The sequence below is a fragment of the Penicillium canariense genome (assembly GCF_028826845.1).
Source record: "Penicillium canariense strain IBT 26290 chromosome Unknown utg000006l_segment0_segment0, whole genome shotgun sequence".
NCBI classification, from domain to species: Eukaryota; Fungi; Ascomycota; class Eurotiomycetes; order Eurotiales; family Aspergillaceae; genus Penicillium; species Penicillium canariense.
This window is the reverse complement of record NW_026622733.1, coordinates 1,120,738-1,140,297: the sequence shown is the minus strand read 5'-3', so window position 1 is coordinate 1,140,297 and position 19,560 is coordinate 1,120,738. Positions and strand designations below refer to the sequence as shown.

Genomic DNA, 19,560 nt, shown 5'->3' with positions numbered 1-19,560 from the left:
ATTTCCCCCTGTCTCTGGCGGTTGGTTCTCTAGAGGACCTTCACGGAATGTACTCATGCGTTGGCCCGGTTACCTAGTAAAGTTCTCGCCAGTAGTAAGAATTTTTACGCTCCCGCGTCACCGTGGCACTCTTCTCTCGTCCGCATCAGCTAGCCCGAATCGCACGCCAAAAAAAACAATCAGGGGTAAAGATAGTCTCGATATAGAAAAAAGTTAAGAAGTGCATCATCCGTGAATCGAACACGGGCCTCGTCGATGGCAACGACGAATTCTACCACTAGACCAATGATGCTGGTTCTTGTGGAGTAGCAGCGGATAATGCTATACAAATGCCCCACGTATAGTGGGTGCCGTTGTTGGCTCAAGTTTTTGGACATCGGTTAGTCGACCTTGCAAATGATGCTCAATTCAACTCGAGTGATAATGAATTTATCTAAGTATCTAGAATCACTTCAACCCCCGATTTTCTTGTTTCAGTTAATAGGAAATTCTACTGGTAAATATATTACACTACATTAATCAGGTTGAGAGGTACATATTTTCAGGCACTACAGTACAGATACATATATATACCATCCAATCGGCACGTTTTTGGTCATGCAAGTAAATGGTTTTTTACTTAACAAACTAGCTAGACTATACCATTTATTACGCTACGAAACACCATCCCACTTAAATCCAAGTAATCCTAACCTCTCGTTGTTTCAACTAGATGACTGAGTAAGCTGGCTAAAACGCGACACGCTAGGTCAGCTCCTGTGCAGCTTTTCTTTTCAGATAGACAGCTTCCCCTCCCTCCAACAAATACCCTTTCAGGAGGAAATGTGAAGTTCATACTGAAAAATGACGTTTCTGGACCTGAGTCAAAAGTTCATGCCCCTTGAGCTTGAAAATCCATTCAAAATCTCCATTATCATGAAACTTCCATCATGGGTCCATAGATATATAATTTCTATATAGTTGGTCTACATATCGGTGGCCCAGTTGACCAAAAGAGGCGGCGGCTGCCTGGCCTCCGGGAACGTCGCTTCCCATGCCGACATTACTTGAAAAACCTTTTCCTCCTCGCCATTCCGTATCATTATTTCCATCCCAAAAGGCCTCCCATTGTAAGCAGAGAAGCCGAGTGGGACACTTCCGATGGGATAGCCTGCACAGGCTGCAATGCTAGGAAACAGTGTTTCCCCAGATGCCATGATAACATCCGCATTGGATTCGTCCAAACACAGCTGGGCAGCATGCCGAACACTCTGTCGAAGGTGCGCCAATCCACTGTGATATTGCTCATCGGTCATATTATCGTTCAGGCCATTTTCCAACACTTGCTGGCTGGGTTGCTCTGTACCATCGTCTGAAGTGAGTGTTTGAGGAACATGAACTTTGAACAGCTCATACCTGGTGGAACCTCTTCAGCTGCATGCTCTTTATTGAACATCACCAGGTCCTGCAATGTCCGTAATTGAGGATTATTGAATAAGCCCAAAAATCTTGAAATGACGAATGCAAGCTGGTGTCCTGGCATGGGGTCAATTATTTCTGGATCCAAGGGTTGGAGGGAGCGAAGGAACTTACTTCCAATCTCTCCCATCGTCACAGTTTTGTATTTATCGGTGATTCCAGGAAGGCTCAGGAGGGGGGCATTGTAGGTAACCTGGGCTCCAAGAGATTCGACTTTCTTGAGAGCCTCCAGCATTTCTTGCTCCTATAGACTGTCAGTTGCTTTCTCGATAGTGACCGGATACTTACATGTTGTGTATCGAAGGCAGGTGTTTTTTCACAAACAGAGTCGGGAAATTGACAGGTCTTGTAGTCTAGATAGGCAATGCGAATCCCATTCCAAGACTTAGCGAGGTGCGAACCAAAGTCCCAACCTGGTAAGAGAATATCCATCACATCGGCACAATCCTCAGTAGATTTGGCAATTGGACCGGCACTGTCAAAAGCTGCACCTCCAGACTGCGTGCCTTTCATAATCACATCGCCAACCGTCCCCTCCAAGCTATAGGCCGCAGCTCGAATTGCTGGTTGAACTATTGACCCGTCCGCTTCGGACCCGATCGTCAAAGCGGCAAAGCCAGCTGCTGTTGTAACGGCCGACCCAGACGATGATCCGGCCGGGGTCTTTGTTCATAAGTCCACTTCAGCCTCGTCCGAACCAAAATAGGTCATTACTCACACTATGGCCCATCCACCTGTCTTTCGAGTCCACGCCTCCTTTAACATAAGGCGATTGAGTCTATTCAAAATCAGTCCACCCCCGAGACTACGATGATTGTATAAGATCACCTGGCCACCGACGGCAGACCAACCACTTGTCACCCCGAATCCCTTAGAGTTAGCCCATTCCTAGACCATGTTAATTTCATGATGCCGAATGAACAGATTTCTCGCTATCTGGCCACGCACCGAAAGGTTTGATTTGCCAATCACGATAAATCCAGCCTCTCGAAGAAGTGTTGCGATAGGGGCATCTTCAGTAGCGTTAAGCCCTTTCAAGGCCAATGATCCAGCTGTTGTCTCCAGGCCAAATGTTGGGGTGCAAATCAGATCCTGAGTCATAGAAATTAAGCATCATGGAGTTAAATCAAGATTAGAGTGTCTTTAGAATAGATCATCTCTTCTCACCTTCAAAATAATCGGGATCCCATGCAGCTTTGACCTAGGCCTCCTTTGTGACCTTTCAGTATCCAACATCCTCGCTTCTTCGAGGACACGATCCGCAGACGCAGTCGAGATCATTGCATTCAGCATGAGGCCCTGTTTGTTATGCTTGGCAATCTGGTCCAAGTATAAACCCACCAGCTCCACACTGGAGACCTCTTCCGAGTCCAGCAGCTTACGCAGGTCGCTTGCTGTCGCTGTAAGCACATCGATGGTATGATTGCGTGTCATTTTGGGGAATACTGTGCCTTGGACAAAGAATGACAATCTCGGGGTTATCCAAAGCATGAAAGCAACAATAATGGCAGTGGAGAAAGTCCAAAATTTCGAGACAGGAAGGTCTTCACGATACTTCCTAAGAGCCGCCTCGGACCTCAGAAGGGAGAAAAGCGGGGGAGGGGGGAGAAAGTGATGGCTCGGCGTGATGGTCGATTTCATTGTTGGCTTCCTCCGACAGCACCCCTGCCCCTGGTGATGTACGTACTCGCCACCATTGCCTAGCTCGAAGAACTAAAGTAGCATCTTGTACTCGAAGAATTAATTATACTTCTTACGATTGTTTTGCATCGTTTTGAAAAAAAAATGAAAAACAGACATTAAAATGCACGGTTTGAGAATCATTTCATTGTAATATAGAATGTTGACATCCAAAACGTATCGAAAATTCACCACTAACCGGTAACCCACGCCAGTCTCCCTTACAACCCTCCTTAGCACCCAATCTTCACTTCTCTTGTGATACCGGCTACAATGTGATAGATAAGCAAGAGCCCCAAATACAGCAAGAGATCATATATAAGGAAAAACATACAATTGCATTAGCCCCACAGAGCCCCCCGTTCCGTATATCAAAATACCGCGAGTAACAACAAATCAGCCCGTTTTGATCGCGATATCAGTAGACGTTCTTGGAAATTTCTTCCAAGGCTGGTTGGATGAAGGTAGATCTGGAAACCCAGCTCGGTATAGCTTCTATCACTGTGGGATCGAGATATAGGACTCGCGCCTTACGAGCAACGAGATCGCTAAGATCGTTCTTAAGAAGGCAGAGCAATATCTCGCTATCGAGGTAGGTGGTAGGGTTGATCAGATGCGTTTGAACTTACTTGCTACCGATACCTGCCCGACGATATTTAAGGTTTACGATATACTTAGACTCCGCAGACTGAGCATATGTTCTTCATCCGATGCGATTCCCACGGTATCCAGCTCATCATTAAATATCTCCTCCAGAAGCCTCTAATCTGTGACACCTTTGGTGCCTCAACCGCAATCGTATCTTACTTTGATGAGGGAGCTCTGCAACTAGGTAGAGTCCGGAAGATCTAGCAGGAGATGTACGGCAGGACTTCTGCTTTTCTAGCGGCGATTATGACACGACAGGGTTCATAGTACAGGAAGGATGCTTTGCTCGGTCGGCAGATCTTAGCAAGCACTAGAACAGATAATAGGAAAATGCCTATAAGCCTAATTCGGGCTAGTATCTTGAATCCCACGCTCTAGGCGCACCTACAAAAAATAAAAAATAAATCAAAATTCAATTCACACCATGCGAAGCTGGGAACCCAAAAGGTGAACTTCACTAAACATGCTCCAGCATAGGACAAACCCGCAGTATCATGCAACTCTACCGACTAGTCCCGATCAGCAGGCAGTCATCGGTGATTTATATTCGGCAGGAAAGGGTGAAGGAGAAGCTAGGCTACTATATCAGCCTCGCAATCCTAGGTAGGTTCGCCCGTGGTGTCCCGAACTGTTGATTCATATTGGTTGGATCAGGCCAAGGTCTATTCCTAGTGGAAACCCAAGGAGGTACTTGAATGTCCCGAAGATATAATGATAGAAGATAGAAATCAACTCTCCTAGTCCTCCCACTCCTCATCCAGCTGGTCTATGAGTCGATTCTCCGCATCTATATCTCGTCGCCCGCCCTGCCTCCCGCTACCTCGGCCGCCAATCGCGCCGATAAAGCCGCCGCGGCCGTCATCGCCGGCAGGGACGTAGCCATTGATCGAGGGGGATCGCTTGAGGCGAAGGCAGTTCCCTATAGAAGAGAAGATAATGACAAACATATCCTAATTTGATAAAAAAAGAGGATTAGCGTATTACCCTCTTTCAAACGGCCATAAAGCAAAAACGCAATCAAGTCTCTCGAATCAGTGGCACACAACGCGATCTGCAAGGTACTGAGTACAGTCAAATACTTAGAGCTGGGCTAGATATAGAATGCCCACCGTCTAGGCCAGACAGACAGCCCGCGGACGGGTGAAATGGTGACAGCTTGCTTCGAAAGTCATAAGAGAAGTACATGCTGCGGTCAACACAACCGGGATAATGCAATCGCCATCGAAAAGTATAGAACATGGCGAGACAAGTAGTGGACGACCAAGAGACAAGGAAGGGGTATAACGAGAGAACTTGGCATGCGCTTCGTCAGAGGCAATTGAGCTCTAGTCCAGCAAGAGCAACCTCAATCCAACCGCGAAACAGGTAACACGGGCATAGTTGAATTTCTATACTTGTGCGACACCACGTTGCCATATCTGAAGCTTCGGCGAGACCGACAAGGTATCAACGTTAAGAGACATACCTTAACAAAGTCGAGCATGCCAGCCCAAAGGCTGAAGTTCGGGCACTGACGCCAGCCGCGCTGGTGCATGACTGTTCGTTGATACGCGCAGCCACCGATCAAATAAGCGGCCACAGCGATGAGCATACTGAGCATGTATATTAGTATGAATTGACCCACCTCGCATGAATATGTAGAGAATGGACTCACATTACACCGAAGACCCCGCCTGGTCCCAGTCCGCCACTGTTCGGATCTGCTGCGATTCCACCACACGCAGCCGAGCTGCGAATCTCGAAGAAGTAAGTGCACGAATCCATGGTCCCGACAAAGGACGGGGTAGCTGTGTTTGCTGGTGCGTCGCGGTCGCAGAGGAAGGACATGATCGTAGACTTGGTGCGCACGGAGGTGTTCATGCTGGCGGTGTTCCAGTCCGCAGGGCATGGAGAGCCGTTCGTATAGTTGAGGACGAGCTTGCGACCCCGGAAAAAGGGCTCGGAAGCTTGCTCTCTGTTCAGGAGCGAAAATAGTCAGCATTTAGAACACCAAGGATCAGAGTGGGTCCACATAGGACTATCAACGGAGGGATCAAGGGCCTGAGGAGATGCCGTACCCTATCGAGTATATCTTCCCCGCATGCTCATAATATGCGCTGACATTCTTCCACCGTGAGGACTCTATTCCGACCACATCTTCCACATTTTCAATGACTGGTGCGCAGATATTGATCGTGAAATTCGCGGGGTAGTCATGCCCCTTGGCATGCCAGCTCGTATCCCGCGCGTCCTTCTCAACTTTCTTGCCGTTCTTTATTTCAGGAAGCGACAGTGAGATCGCATTGAGATCGAAGTACAGGCCGCTTGTTGGTGAGCGAGCTACGCAGGGGGAGTCATCGTTGAGGTGAGAATGGTCCGAGGCCGCGCTGGACAATCCCAAGAGGGACGATAAGAGGAGGAGCGAAGAACGAGCGGAACTGGACAGCTTCATGGCTGTAATGGGTCACCGAGGACCAGAGGAAAGAAAGAAAACGAGGGATAAGGGTAGGCAAGAGGCCAGCTCTTCTTGGGGTTGATGTTGGGGAAGACGAATGCTGGAAGTGAGGAGGCTGAAACCGCGAGAGGCTTACGTTGCCTCCGGGTGCTTCTGATTGGCGATGATTGGCGATGCGGAGAAGCTCCGCGCGGGCCGCGGGTTCACTGGCTCCGGCGTCGTACGCGCTTCGGCCGGGCTTCACGATTCCCAGAAGCTATTTATTCGGCCTATCACCCCGCGCTGATTACCAGGCCACATCAGTTGTCCTCTTCTCACCCAATTGCCCGCAGTTGCGCTTTTCACCATGGCGCCCAAGAAGGTTGAGAAGCCGCAGGTCCCTATCCAGCCTGTGCCCGAAAAGCGCGGCTATGAATTCGGGGGGCCGTATGTCTGCTCCAATTCCTGATCCCAGACCCCCATACTGACTTGTGCCGCAGCCTAGGTGCCTTCGGAATTGTATTCGGGCTTCCCATTCTTGTCTATACCTTCGCTTTCGTCTGCAATGATGTTACGGGCTGTCCCGCCCCTTCGCTCCTGAGTCCCTCGACCCTGACCCTCGACCAGCTCAAGCGTGAAGTGGGCTGGCCCGAAGAAGGCATTGCTGGTCTTTATGATACCCAGGTTACACTGTGGACGCTGAGCTACTATGCTTTCAGTCTGTTCTTGCAGGTCTTCCTGCCCGGTCAGGAGGCGGAGGGTGTGCCTCTGGCATGTGGGGGAAGGCTCAAGTACAAGTTCAACTGTATGACAAGCACCCAAGCCAAAGCCAGATGGCACCTTTCATAGGGCAAAGAAAATGGAATTTGCTAACAGACCCTTGGTTTAACAGCATTCCCCACCGCCCTCATCATCCTCTCTGGCTTGGCCACCGGCTCCTACATGTACGGCGCGGACTTCGTGGTGTGGACCTTCCTATGGGACAATTACATCCAGGTCATTACCGCGAATCTCTTGATTTCTTCCTCGATCGCGCTTTTCGTCTACCTCAAGAGCTTCACTGTCCCGGAGCCGGGCAAGCCCAACCAGGAGCTTCGCGAACTGGCCCCTGGTGGCCACACTGGCAACCCCCTTTACGACTTCTTCATTGGCCGGGAGCTCAACCCTCGAATCCGCCTGCCCATTCCCTTCGTCAGTGATGTATCGCGCACGATTGATATCAAAGTGTCCATGGAGATGCGCCCTGGCTTGCTTGGGTGGACCATCCTCAACCTTTCCAACGTGGCCCATCAGTATCGCACTTACGGCTACGTGACCGACTCGATCATTCTGGTCACCATCTTTCAGGCATTCTACATCCTGGATGCGCTGTACATGGAACCTGCTATTATGACCACGATGGATGTAATCATGGATGGATTTGGTTTCATGTTGTCCTTCGGCGATGTTGTCTGGGTCCCCCACATCTACAGCATCCAGAGCCGTTACCTCTCAGTCTTCCCCCTTGAGCTCGGATGGAGCGGAAGGGCACTTGTCCTGGGCGCCATTACCGTTGGATACTCCATCTTCCGCGGCGCCAACAACCAGAAGAACCGCTTCCGTACCAACCCCAACGACCCTCGTGTGAAGCACATTAAGTTTATCGAGACCGCCAGCGGCTCGAAGCTGATGGTCTCAGGCTGGTGGGGTCTGGCCCGGCACATCAACTACCTCGGAGACTGGATCATGTCGTGGTCTTACTGCTTGCCCACTGGCATAGCCGGCTATGCTATCATTGAAAGCATCAACCCAGCCAGCGGTGCCCTCCAGAAACAGGCCGTGCAGACCCCCGAGACTCGCGGCTGGGGCATGATCATTACCTACTTCTACATGATCTACTTTGGAGTCTTGCTGATTCACCGCGAAATGCGCGATGAGGAGAAGTGCAAGAAGAAGTATGGTACTGACTGGGATCGTTACACCTCAATGGTGCGCAGTCGGATCATCCCAGGCATTTACTAAGTGACTTAGAATAGAGGACTGACGATGAGGATGATCTTGAGATGATTCTTTTCATGACGATACATGGATCGAGAAAGGAGACACGTCCTGTTTTATATTGACCCGAGGCAGTTTCGTGGGTAGGCTAAAAAGTGTACATTATCAATTGCTTTCTTATTTTCGCCTTCCGAGGTGAAAACACTCATAGAAATAATACATGAGGCAGACTCATGACGCGCTATCAATTAATCTTAATTTTCCATCTTTGCATGGCGTCAGCGCTTGCGCTTCTTTGGATCGATTAGCACATCTAGACCCCAGCCCTCGTCCCCTGAATTTGACACCCATCCCTTGAGGACTTCCTTAGCATCATGAATTGCCTTCGCGCGAATTCGAAGGGGACCTGTGACATCATCTCCAGCCCGCTTGAACTCTTCATATGTGTTCGCTTCCGGGATAGGGTGAAATGTATGGCCATCCTGCGCCTGGTCTTGGGAATCCTCGTGTTTATGAAGACATGCCTTTGGCTGAAGGATGCTCTGAAGAAAAGACCACAGCTTAGCACGAGATAATGATGATGCCCCCGTGGCGTAGGCGAAGCTAGGCGGTTCCCTTGCTTTACTCCATTGATAATGGTTTCATACAGGCCAGTCTTTGAATGGCACAAGGCCGGCATCTGCTTGCTACCAGTATTCAATATTATGGCACAAGGATGTGACAGTGATGGCGCAGCCGTCCATATGGAGCTAACGTTTCCCGGCTTGCTTTTCTTGGGTGCAACTTTGGGGGCTGTGGCATCACTCGGTTGCTCGGACGGCAGCAACGAGCGGGCTTCGCCGGCTTTCGGTTTCGCAAATTGCCAAAGTGCGTCAACTTCCTCTGCTGGCACGGAGAGAACCTCAAATGGTCGGAATCGATATGTAGTCGTACTTCCATCGTATGCCGGGGTTTCCGGCCATGATCGGCCTGCCAAAGCCTCCATGCGGCCCTTCTCTCCAAACGACCTGTCACAGGCCGTTCGGGAAACCTCATCTTCAGGAAGGATGAGACCAGTTAAGTATGCATTCTCTGTCGGAGCAACCAGAAGACTGGTCTCACAGGATAGTAGAGAAGATACCTGGCGTAGAGCAAGCTTGTCTGAGCAAGATTTGCTTCGTGTTGATTCAGCGTCCATGCGCGCCGGCTTCCGGCGAACCACGCCAAGAAGAGAAAAATGAGCCCTGCCATCTAGGAGGGTTTCTTCAAGGAGATCCCCTTGGTCTGCCAAGTTCGGATTGGTGGGACGGTTCACCTCCCATGGCGTTGCATCCTCTTGGTTTGCCATGCAGAGCTCCATACTTGCATCGCCACATGGAGCGCATGTGCAGTACATATAAAAGTTAATATCAGGCTGAATCTCCAAAGGTGGCCATGCGACTGGTGGTTTGGCTTCATTCGCTCTATTTTCGGCTTGTTGTCTTCTGCGGATGAACGGAGACCTCGGAATGAAATCGTGCTTAGTTTCGCCAGTTTTATTTGGTTTAAATATATGGCTCTTTTCCTCGGTCAAAATAGCGTGGCATTCAGTCAGAAGCCAGTAGTTGAAAGCGCGAATGGCCAATATTTCGGCATGACAATCATGGAGGACAAGGCCCTGACAGCGAGGGATTTGAGAGGCCGGCAAGCATTTTGCACCGCTCCTGCGAATATTATTAGCCGGAGAATACCAAAGAGAAGACTCAATTAAATTATATTGGAAGTTGCAAGACTTACGTGACAGATATGCAGTGCAAGCTTTCTGAAGGCGTGTGTTTTCCTATTGCAAGGTTATTATATAGCCTAATTTTGAAGAAACCGATATCACATACCTTTGACAGCCACAATGCCTGTCATCGGAATCCACTCTCTGGAACCATCGGCAAATATCTTTGGTTTGTTGCGTGCGGGCAATGCGTCGAAATGGGCGTGAACCAGCGCCGCTATTCGAGATGCCAGCGGCACCATGGATGTATTTTCAGACATTGAAAGTAATGGAAGTGAGGAAATGACCCCACATATTTGACAGATCAATTATTCGTCGACTGCAGAGAGAAAAGCACGGAGCCGTGGACATTGTGGTTTTATATCCATCACGTGATCGTTCATTTATCTCCCCGTCTCCAGACTTCGCCCGTTCGTTCCGCAGCATTTCTCCCAATCACGCCCAATCACCTCTTCAAGTCGTTCAAGATGGCCGACAAGCTTCGTACTCTTCAGAATCTTGAGGCCCTGCAGGCCCGTTACATTGGCACTGGCCACGCCGACACGACCAAGTACGAGTGGACCTCCAACATCCTCCGCGACAGCTACGCCTCGTATGTCGGCCACAACCCGCTGCTTTCCTACATGTCCGTTGGCATGGGCGAATCCAAGGAGAAGGTTCGCACCATGATGCTCGAGAAGATGGTTCGGGGCGCTGGTAATCCTCCAGAGGTATGCGCTGCACTGTACTGGGTTGCAATCGCGAGAGAGTCTCTCACTAATCATATCTCCATTCGGAATTTTAGACTCAAGAGTAATGGGAATTGAACATGACATCGCCATTAAAAATCGATCCCCCTACCTCCCTCCGACCATTATCTTCCAGGGAAGCGCTTCCCAAGAGCCCGCTTACCACGCTCTCATCTCGCCCACCTACCTGCCGGGAACCATTTGAAAGATACCCGCCTTACACAGGGCAAATGAATATTTTGCTGTGAAATTCAGTCACTATTGGGTTAGATACCGAATAGTATCCCGCATGATACCTACGATTCCTCTTCCTTTGGACCGGTTGCGCGTCTTACATCACATCTCCAGAACAGCATCATTTAATGTGCGTTGGCGGAGCGAGTCTCATAATATATGGATGGGGACGGATACGGATACCTACTACCATTTTTCTTTGACTTGTGCACCATTACTCTTGGAACTCCGCGTGCTCGACTTGATATGGTGACTTTCCGGCGACAACTCGGTTATCCTGACTTGCTTTGAATGCCACAGCAAAAACTACAGCGCCGATTGTTTGCAGTAGAATCTGTCTACAAATTCAAGTTACATTTCATACAATGTTACAGTTACAAGAAGCTTTGTGCATTGCCGGTGATAGGCGACTGCAGACCAAAAGCCGTAGTCCCAAACACCAAAGTACGGAGACATTGCTAGTAAGCATCGGAGACCACAAATTAGAAACATAAAAATATGGCTATGTACATGCCGCGAGGTAAAATTCCACTAACATCCCCCTTATCAACTGTGTTCTTCCTTTTCAGCCAACTTCATATTCTCCGCCTGCAGGGAAGAGACAAGATCCACCCATTTCTGGCGGTCTGAGCGCAGTTTGCTGAGCTCTTTCTTCAAGTCTTTTACTTCCTGGCGCAAAGTTTCAACCTCAGACTTCGACTTCGTCTTCTCCGTGCGTTCAATTTCCTTGCGCTGCCGTGCCTCAATCTTAGCTGCCACCTTGAGTTGGCTGCTCTCGACCTTGCGCAGTTGCTTCAACAACTTAGCTTCCTCATTATAAAGATGTGAAGCGGCTTTGTGGACATGCGCCGGCGGCTCTGGGGTTTGCGTCTGCTCAGATGGCTGCGCATCACTCTCGTTGCCATTGCCGTTGGCTTGTTGGCTCTGTTGAGTACCAGACGAACTGGCTGGCGTGGTAGACCGATTCTCCGCTGCGCGCTTAAGCAGCCCGCTCGTATCACTGTCTACATCATTGTGGACGCCCCTGAACGGTGTGGATGGCCTGCTTGGCGCTGGGAGGTGCAGACTCTCAAGCTCGGAGCGGATCGTTTCGAGTTTGGCATCAATTTCGCGTTTGCGCTCTGCGAGCTTGGCGAGCTCTTTCTCATGGCTAGTGAGCTTGCCAGCTTTGGTCATTTTCATTAATTCCGCCGGTAGGAGGTTGCTCTGGGGGATTTCATCCAAAATTGGAGTGCTCACTCCAGACTGGGTCGACAAAAGGGAGATGCGGTCGGGGTGCAACGCGTGCGGCTCGGTGCTAGGCAAGTTGGGTGCTATTGACTGAGCAGCTGAAGGTTCATCTTTGTTGGCCTCCGGAGTGCTGATACCATTTGGTGAATGACCTGATGCCTGGTGATGATGCGGGATATAGTCCAGAATTGCTTGCGGTGCGAATCGTTCGAGACCAGAGTTGATCAGGCCTGTCACGCTGGCAATCAGGCCGTGGTGGGACTGAGCATCGGCGTCCGTGGAGTCCGTGTCCGAGTCGAACTGGTTACCTTCATTTGAATCAAGATCGTCGGAAGAATTCCCCGACTTGAGCTCGGGGCTTCGGGATGTCTCGGCGGATGTGACTTCAGAATGATTCTCACGGTTGTGATTTTGAGGCTTCTCGACTTCGAGGGCCCAGTTGACGAACTTGGCTGCGTCTGTTCCGATGCTCCTCGGTGTGCCCTTGTCAACCATCCACCTGGGAATATTGCCCCCGGGGTCACTTCTGGTGACCATGATCCATTCAACAGGATGGATTTCCTCGCTCTCGCTGTGGTCATTGGCTTTTCGCGCATCAGGAGTTTGAGAATCAACTTCTTTCGTCTCCTCCGAGCTGCCCACGCCGGAGGAAGTAGAGGTAGCGTCGCTTGCCGTCTTGGGAATCTCTCGGATAAGTTCAATAGACTCATACTCGCCTCGAGTATATCCATATTTATGCGGCGCATCCGGGTGGTCACATGGCTTGGAGATCATTATCCAGCTCCGACCAGGTTGTTTTGTTCCCCCAACCTGCAATCCAACATCCGAGGTGATGATCATAGCCACGAAATCACGCGGTGCAGTAGGCTTGGGGAACTGGGCCGAGACGTGGTAGACGGTCAATTGGCCTAGCACGGAGCCACCCTCGTCTTTGACCTCAATGGACTCAATCTTTTCCTCGGCACCGATTCCACGAATGCACTTGTCCGGTGTTTGACCCTTCTGGATCCGCTTTCGGTTAACCTTCAAGGTTTCCTCGTATTCCGTCGAGAGCTTCTTCCGCCACTGCGAGAATGGAAGTCCATCGTGTATACTACGTCTCCCGAACCAAGAGCCCTTTCCGTCACTTGGAGAAAGCTTCCAGACGTGCAACCCAAGAGGGTTGTCTTTAGGGCCACCCATTTTTAGTGGTTTGCCCCATTGCTTCTGAATCGATGTAATTTCCGAATCGGTCTCGCCTACCCGAGCGGACGATGGGACGACTCGTAGTCCGGAGTCTGCCGCCTGCAAGCCCAGACCGTGGTGCTCTTCACTGTCGTATAGAGGGGGATCTGGCAGCGACTCTGCTATGAGTCGGCTGTTCTTGAAGATATCACGTACATATTCGCGAAGTTCCTCGGGGGATTGTGGAACCTCATCCCAGGACGTCGGCTGGAGGCATTGGAGGGCATCGTGCAAGGGAGCCATGGAGGCGCCGAAGAATCGAGAATTGATTCCCTCGGGGTCGTGCAAAACGGAGATAAGAGGTATGAGGTAATGTGCCTGTGGTTCTTAGGGACTGTCAGCCAAGATCGGACCAACTTGCGACAATAGACCTCAACGAAGGCCTTGGGAGTGAGTTGCACAATTCTTCCCGGTTACCAGGGAGGGAGCAGCGACATACCAAGATCGCAGGAGATGATGCGTTGAAAGGCGACCGGGTTGGAAACCTTCAACCAGAAGTGTTCAAGCGGTCGGAAGGGGCCACTGAAACAAGCCGCGGGATTCCGGCGGAGAAAGGCTCACCAAGACTCAAGGGACCGACAACGAGCCGGCTATTCGGTTTGAGTTTCTCGCGTGCCTTGTCTGCAAACCTTTTACTGAGAAGCCATAGTCGCGCGAAGCACTTGACCGTCTGGGAAGACAATGCGAAGTCCAACCCTGCTGGCACTTCCCCCGGGTTTCTGACGTCATGTACCGAGAGCGCCCGCCAAACGACCTTAGTTACATAGTGGAGCCAGGCGGCAAAGTCTGTGGGGAGTTGCGGTGGAATTGATACCTAGTTGGTTGAGGAAGGTAATATCATCCCGTGTGCTCTTTGTTTTTTTTTTTTTTTTTTTTTGGTCGATGCTTGCGCGGATTCTTGATGACTCTCTTGTGTTCCCACCGGTCGGATTGCAGCCGAGACTATATTGGGGAGACCGAATGGCGGGAGGCGCAATCGTGTAGTGTACGTGCAGAATGAAATGCTCGAAAAATTGAAATGCTGATCAAGAAGTACGTTAGGGATATCTTCCGTGTGAGACAGCGATTTTCGTCTACAAATGGGTCGGGTTTCCGCTCTACTGGAGTAGGTCTTGTAGTTGCACGCATCTTTCCAAACTAGGCCTAAAAAGATACATACAGATTTGTGCTGAGCAAATAAGTCGACGAAAAGACAAGAGAAGAAAAAGACAGCCAGCGCGGGGGGACTAGCCCCCGTTCGCAGACAAAAGAAGCAAAGATCCCAGCATCCGATTCTTAGTGCCGGGAAAAGAACGAAGGCTCGATCAACGAGCTCCCGGCAAACCAAGCTCATTCAGGTAACCAAAAACCCAGCCTGAATGGTATAGGAGATGAACCTAAAAAGCTAGCCATGAATCTATGACAGTGAGGTTTCGAACTGTTCGACGCATCGAGCGAGAGGTAGGAAACACCGGCGTCGCAGACACTGGGAATGTTCCGACACCAGTTCCTTTGCACCCGGTGATTGCCAGAGGCAATTGTGTCGGGATTCAAGAGATCGATAGAAAGGCATCTCTCCTCTCGCGCGAGCCTCACCGTCATAGGCCATGGAAGGCCAGAAAAGGCAGAGCCCGACCGTGCATCACAGATGCCGGAAGAAAGCCGCGCCATCACGTAGACGTGTCCTCAAGCAACCCCACTGAAGGCGTGCTTGCCAGTCCGGTATCCTGTACCGGAAGGAGAGTCCTCGACAGGGACAACCAACAAAAGAAATCCAAGCGCTGAAACCAGTCGGCGATGTAGTCCAGATGTCGCACTCTGTCGAACCGCGATCCGAGAAACGAAGACATAACGATGGACATTCCACATCCAAATTCATATCCCATGCCGCGAGGCAGACCTGGTCTTCATGACATATATAAGGGAAATGAAACAAAGAGAAAGGAACACAAGAGCCGACCCGCCGCTTCTCGATGCAAAAGGACAAAAACAAACGCTGCGCTGGCTGGAGAAAAACACAAAGAGCAAATAAACAACAAAACGCACGCCATCAAAAGGATTATTCTGGATATGATGCAGTGGACGAGGTGGAGTATCACAAATGCACACAGAGTCAATCTAGGAAAAACGCCGTCGAGAATGCCAATTAGTCGAGGGTCTGGTGGCGATCCAGGGTTACCTGGACCGGTCCCAGGAGAAATTGTCAATATTGACCGGGTCGCCCGAGGAGGGAGGAAGAGGTGGCGGAGGTGGAGGAGAGGATTGGATACTCCACGATCTACGTAGAGTATCCGGCCGGGAGGCTTGGGGCTGCGAGAACGCCGGTTGCTGGGTGGAGAAAGACTCGACTCTATCGAGTCCCCCCCACGCAGCGGGCTAGATCGTCGTGCCGTAGGGCAGCGGAGTGAAATCTCCCCAGCCGCCAAAACCGCCGAAACCACCGAAGCCACCGAAGCCACCGAAGCCACCGAAACCGGCCATGTTGGCGGCCGTGCTACATGGTTGCACCAGCATGCTCGGGAGCGGGAGAGGAGCGGTAGCCGCCGAGGTCGTTGCCATGTTGTCATACATCGAGAATGGTGCGGTGGTGAAGGGTTGGCTGTAGGAGGGGGTCGGCGATGGCTGCTGGGCTTCATTGAAAGCGAGACTGGCCCACAGATTCGGATTAGAATCACCCGTGCTGGCCGGGGATGGGCTGGGTGGCAGTACTTTCCACGACTCCATCGGCGCGGAGGGAGGCATGGGGTGATGCCACCACGTTTCAGGGCCGGTCGAGCTGGGCAGGAGAGGCACTGGGCGCAGAACATCCACCACCCGGGGTGGCGGAGGCAGCAGCGGGACGAAGAGACCCGAGATCGCTGCTTTAGCCTCCTCGCTCCGGCCACAGAGCAACTCTCCGGCGCCATCCTCCTCGAGTCCCTCCAGGGCTTCGGCGTCGGTTCGGTAGACGAACTTGTTGGCGGCTTGGACGAACTCCTCCTGTAACTTCTTCAGCTGGGCCTGCTTGTCCGACCAGTCCCACGTGTTCGCGGCGGCGTCGACCGAGTAGACTTCTTTATGGAAGTCCACCAGGGACTCGATAGTCTCCGGGGTCAACTTGAAGGCCACCTCGTTGCGCGAGACCATGTCGACATGTACGACATAGGCCTCCATGTGGACCATCTGGTAGTTGAACAAGCCTTCCACGAGCGGATTCTCATCCTTCCGCAGCTCTGCTTCAGGCGCCTTGGTGAACATCATCGAGCAAAGGGTCCAGATCGCATTGGTTGACGCCAGCGTCTCAGTCAAGCACCGCGTATGCTGAGTGACATTGTTGAGTGGGCGCTTGACTCGGTTGACTCGCTTCAACGTCGCAGTCAACCACGGCGCAACCTTTCGCGTTAAGACCACATTGGGCGATGACCGCGGCGCAAAGGCAGCAGCCGAGGAGGGAAGTAAGACTGTTGGCATTATGACTCTGCGAAAAAAAGGGATACGACCGGCGTTTGGAGTTGAAGTTGGGGGAGAGGGGAGGAAAGGAAGAAATATATAGAAAAAAAAAGAGGTGCTGTTATAAAAGAATGTATAAAGTCGAAATCAAAATCATAAAGGCGACATTCGCCCACACAGTGCCCGAGATTGGAGATGGAAAATGTCCGGTTCACAAGTAGTTTCGAAGTTGTTCGGATGGGTTTCTCGCTTGGACGGGATTAGATCGATCGCATACTCTGCGAAGCGCGGGGGCCTAGTGTGGTTTCGGCAAAGGGTTGATTTTATTAAAGTGCGGGCGAATGCGCGGAAAGAAGTGAAAATTAGATATAGAAAGGAGAGGATGAATAGTCACGATGAATCGAAGAAGAAAAGGTGGCAGACGCCGAGAATAAGAATCGGAGGGGCGGGAACCGGACGAAAGAGGCAATAATACAGTGGGGATTAGAATTCTCCTCTGTCAAAATCATACCGACGGCAGCGGAGTCAAGCCCTCGTATCTGGGTGTATGCAGCCTGATGGGGACCCGGGAGTACCGAGTACTAGTTTAGTATGTGGGAGTCGGTATGTTTACCGTATACTCCGTACGGGGTTATGGGGCGATGCACTGTGCGTTACTGGCTTATTGGCCACGCTCTCTCGGACTCCCCGAACCGCAACTCCAGATGTTCGGGATTTCGGGTGGCAACTTGGGCAGAGTACAGTAACTCTTCTCGGGCGGAAGTTGAAACAGCAGGAAAATGCAGTAACTGTACTGCGAGGCCCCACTGATGAAAAAGTGTTTCATTGTGATGTAGACCCAGGACCGTAAACAATGATAATCACATCGTGGAGAAGACACACAACTTGGACCACACAGTATGTCCCAGTCTTACGGCCTGCGCGTTGCACGTCCATTTGGCCAGAGCAATCTGCAAGATGCCCCAAACTGCAAAGGCTAAGCCCCGATGATCCGCGCCGCGAAACAGCACTCTACTAGCGAGGAAAATCCTCCGAGTTGAGGAAGCGACTAGATTGACTCGACAGACCGATGCCGCTTGGGCCTGCATGTTGTTTCCAAGGAAATTGGACGTCGAGAGGCAAGAAATCACGGAGAGCGCAACACGTTGCCCATTTGTGTCCACCTTTCAGCTGGGTTAGACGGGTGCCATGGTCGCTTCTATTGACGACGATGCATGGAATGATGCTTCTACACGGGGTATGCATGCGATTGCTCTCCTAAGCAACTGGACAAACAAGTAAGAAGACCCATCACGCTGGGTCGGAGGAGGACATGGATCATTCGAGCGCCGTGCAGCTATATTCTACTCCACAAAACCCTAACAATGCAAAGACCAGTCTGGTGCCCACCCTATCGCACAACAGATGAGGGCGGGATCCCACGTTTCCCGAAGCGGACTACTCGATTTGTGTTTCAGGGAACTAGAATCGCTCAGATGCATGATAATAGGGGGTGCAAGGTTGCAGTAGTGACTAGGGGACAAAAATTATGTGAAACCACCCGGACTGCCCTGTTCTACAAACCCTTTTGGTCACAATTTCCCATCCATTTCGGACGTATCGAGATGCCGCTAAGACGAAGAGTGGACAACCTCAGCTGATGGAGGGTCGAGCCGGCGTGGGGCAGGCTGGTCTTGGGCCGCTTCAGCGCGCGGATTCGCCGGGCGCGACCGAGTCCGGCCGTGGCGCTCCAAGCTGAGATCCCTGCTGCGATCTGCCATTGGGCTGAGCCGCGCCGGTAGTCTCTTACCAGACTTTGGGGAGGCGCCCACCCGGCGTTGGACTGGGCCTCGTACCGGACAATACGCAGTACGAAACTATACCGACTTGGAACTCCAGTAGTCGATCAGGTCGGTTCTTCAGGACCGTTGACTCCCTTAGGAAGAGCCCACATGATCTAGACGGTGATCTCATCTCACAAGGCGGCACAACTCCTATCTCATGCGTGGATGGGCGTTCTTGGTGCAATCAGAGACTTTGATTCCGCAACCCTGGAGCCTGGCGGCATATCGAGTTGGTCATGTGGTCGCTCCGCGCGAGGGGTTTAATCGTGAAGCGGTTGGAGTCGGAAGTGACAATGCAAGCTTTCCCTCTTCGACGTTTCGTCGGCTCCCTCTGTCCGTGACGATCGTCGCAGAACAGTGGTTTCCCTCTCATGTAGACGAGTGGGGTCTCGGAGAGAGCGAATGTTTCTCATATTCCTAAAATAGCAACTTGTTGACTGCGTTGCCTGCGCCTCACTGAGTTGTGCGCCACGTCACTCGCCACCCGACCCGCGGCACCGTGGCTCATGCCCTACAGCCCTGGCTGGGAAGTGATGGGTGTATACGAAGTACAGGAATTGTTCTGAATGTGTTCCAGCGCCTAACAGACTTTCCGTCAAGCGGATTATGCTCAGTTACAGCCAGTTAGCGCTGAAACCTTGTTTTTGGAACTAGCTACAGTACGTCAGCGGTTGCAACCAAGTCAACTGCCAGCCCAACGGTGCAGCGATGGAGTTGCCGAAACGTATCCACAGGGAAGAGAACCAAGAACACTTACCCTAGCGCTCTATACTCAAATACAGATAGTCAAAATACCCCGATCAGGCCTTTATGAGTCATTGTGGTTCCGATGACGCTAGTTTGAAACGGCACCCGCCATAGTTTCTACACCGACTATTATCGGCAATGGGACCGGCTAGAGAATTAGGGCAATGCCCAGCCACCTGAGAACAAAAAGAGCAAATTTTGAGAGGGCTATATCCAGCATCGGGTGATTTGCATTATCTATATCGG

The 19,560-nt window shown here is 51.3% G+C and overlaps 7 protein-coding genes across 7 annotated transcripts; 2 read left to right on the top strand and 5 right to left on the bottom strand.

Annotated features, from left to right (window-relative positions):
• Positions 1–965: 965 nt before the first annotated feature.
• Positions 966–2,892, bottom strand: N7482_008395 (uncharacterized protein; the record flags this gene model as incomplete). Its single annotated transcript, XM_056690519.1, has 8 exons — positions 966–1,339; positions 1,396–1,515; positions 1,573–1,702; positions 1,747–2,121; positions 2,177–2,236; positions 2,287–2,346; positions 2,407–2,550; positions 2,626–2,892. The coding sequence occupies 8 exons, from the start codon at positions 2,890–2,892 to the stop codon at positions 966–968; spliced, it is 1,530 nt and encodes a 509-aa protein (XP_056540284.1).
• A 1,631-nt stretch (positions 2,893–4,523) lies between these two features.
• Positions 4,524–6,217, bottom strand: N7482_008394 (uncharacterized protein; the record flags this gene model as incomplete). The annotated part of the gene is made up of 4 exons (XM_056690518.1): positions 4,524–4,736; positions 5,252–5,378; positions 5,441–5,740; positions 5,844–6,217. 4 exons carry the CDS (start codon positions 6,215–6,217, stop codon positions 4,524–4,526), a joined length of 1,014 nt encoding a protein of 337 aa, XP_056540283.1.
• A 349-nt stretch (positions 6,218–6,566) lies between these two features.
• Positions 6,567–8,200, top strand: erg24B (uncharacterized protein; the record flags this gene model as incomplete). The annotated part of the gene is made up of 3 exons (XM_056690517.1): positions 6,567–6,646; positions 6,700–7,004; positions 7,092–8,200. 3 exons carry the CDS (start codon positions 6,567–6,569, stop codon positions 8,198–8,200), a joined length of 1,494 nt encoding a protein of 497 aa, XP_056540282.1.
• A 254-nt stretch (positions 8,201–8,454) lies between these two features.
• On the bottom strand, positions 8,455–10,180 carry N7482_008392 (tRNA-specific adenosine deaminase; the record flags this gene model as incomplete). The annotated part of the gene is made up of 5 exons (XM_056690516.1): positions 8,455–8,718; positions 8,824–8,862; positions 8,931–9,858; positions 9,932–9,974; positions 10,027–10,180. 5 exons carry the CDS (start codon positions 10,178–10,180, stop codon positions 8,455–8,457), a joined length of 1,428 nt encoding a protein of 475 aa, XP_056540281.1.
• Positions 10,181–10,387: 207 nt separating this feature from the next.
• N7482_008391 (splicing factor 3B subunit 5 family protein) lies at positions 10,388–10,716 on the top strand (the record flags this gene model as incomplete). Its single annotated transcript, XM_056690515.1, has 2 exons — positions 10,388–10,630; positions 10,705–10,716. 2 exons carry the CDS (start codon positions 10,388–10,390, stop codon positions 10,714–10,716), a joined length of 255 nt encoding a protein of 84 aa, XP_056540280.1.
• A 712-nt stretch (positions 10,717–11,428) lies between these two features.
• Positions 11,429–13,579, bottom strand: N7482_008390 (uncharacterized protein; the record flags this gene model as incomplete). Its single annotated transcript, XM_056690514.1, has 1 exon — positions 11,429–13,579. One exon carries the CDS (start codon positions 13,577–13,579, stop codon positions 11,429–11,431), a length of 2,151 nt encoding a protein of 716 aa, XP_056540279.1.
• A 2,112-nt stretch (positions 13,580–15,691) lies between these two features.
• N7482_008389 (uncharacterized protein) lies at positions 15,692–16,765 on the bottom strand (the record flags this gene model as incomplete). The annotated part of the gene is made up of 1 exon (XM_056690513.1): positions 15,692–16,765. One exon carries the CDS (start codon positions 16,763–16,765, stop codon positions 15,692–15,694), a length of 1,074 nt encoding a protein of 357 aa, XP_056540278.1.
• Positions 16,766–19,560: the final 2,795 nt, after the last annotated feature.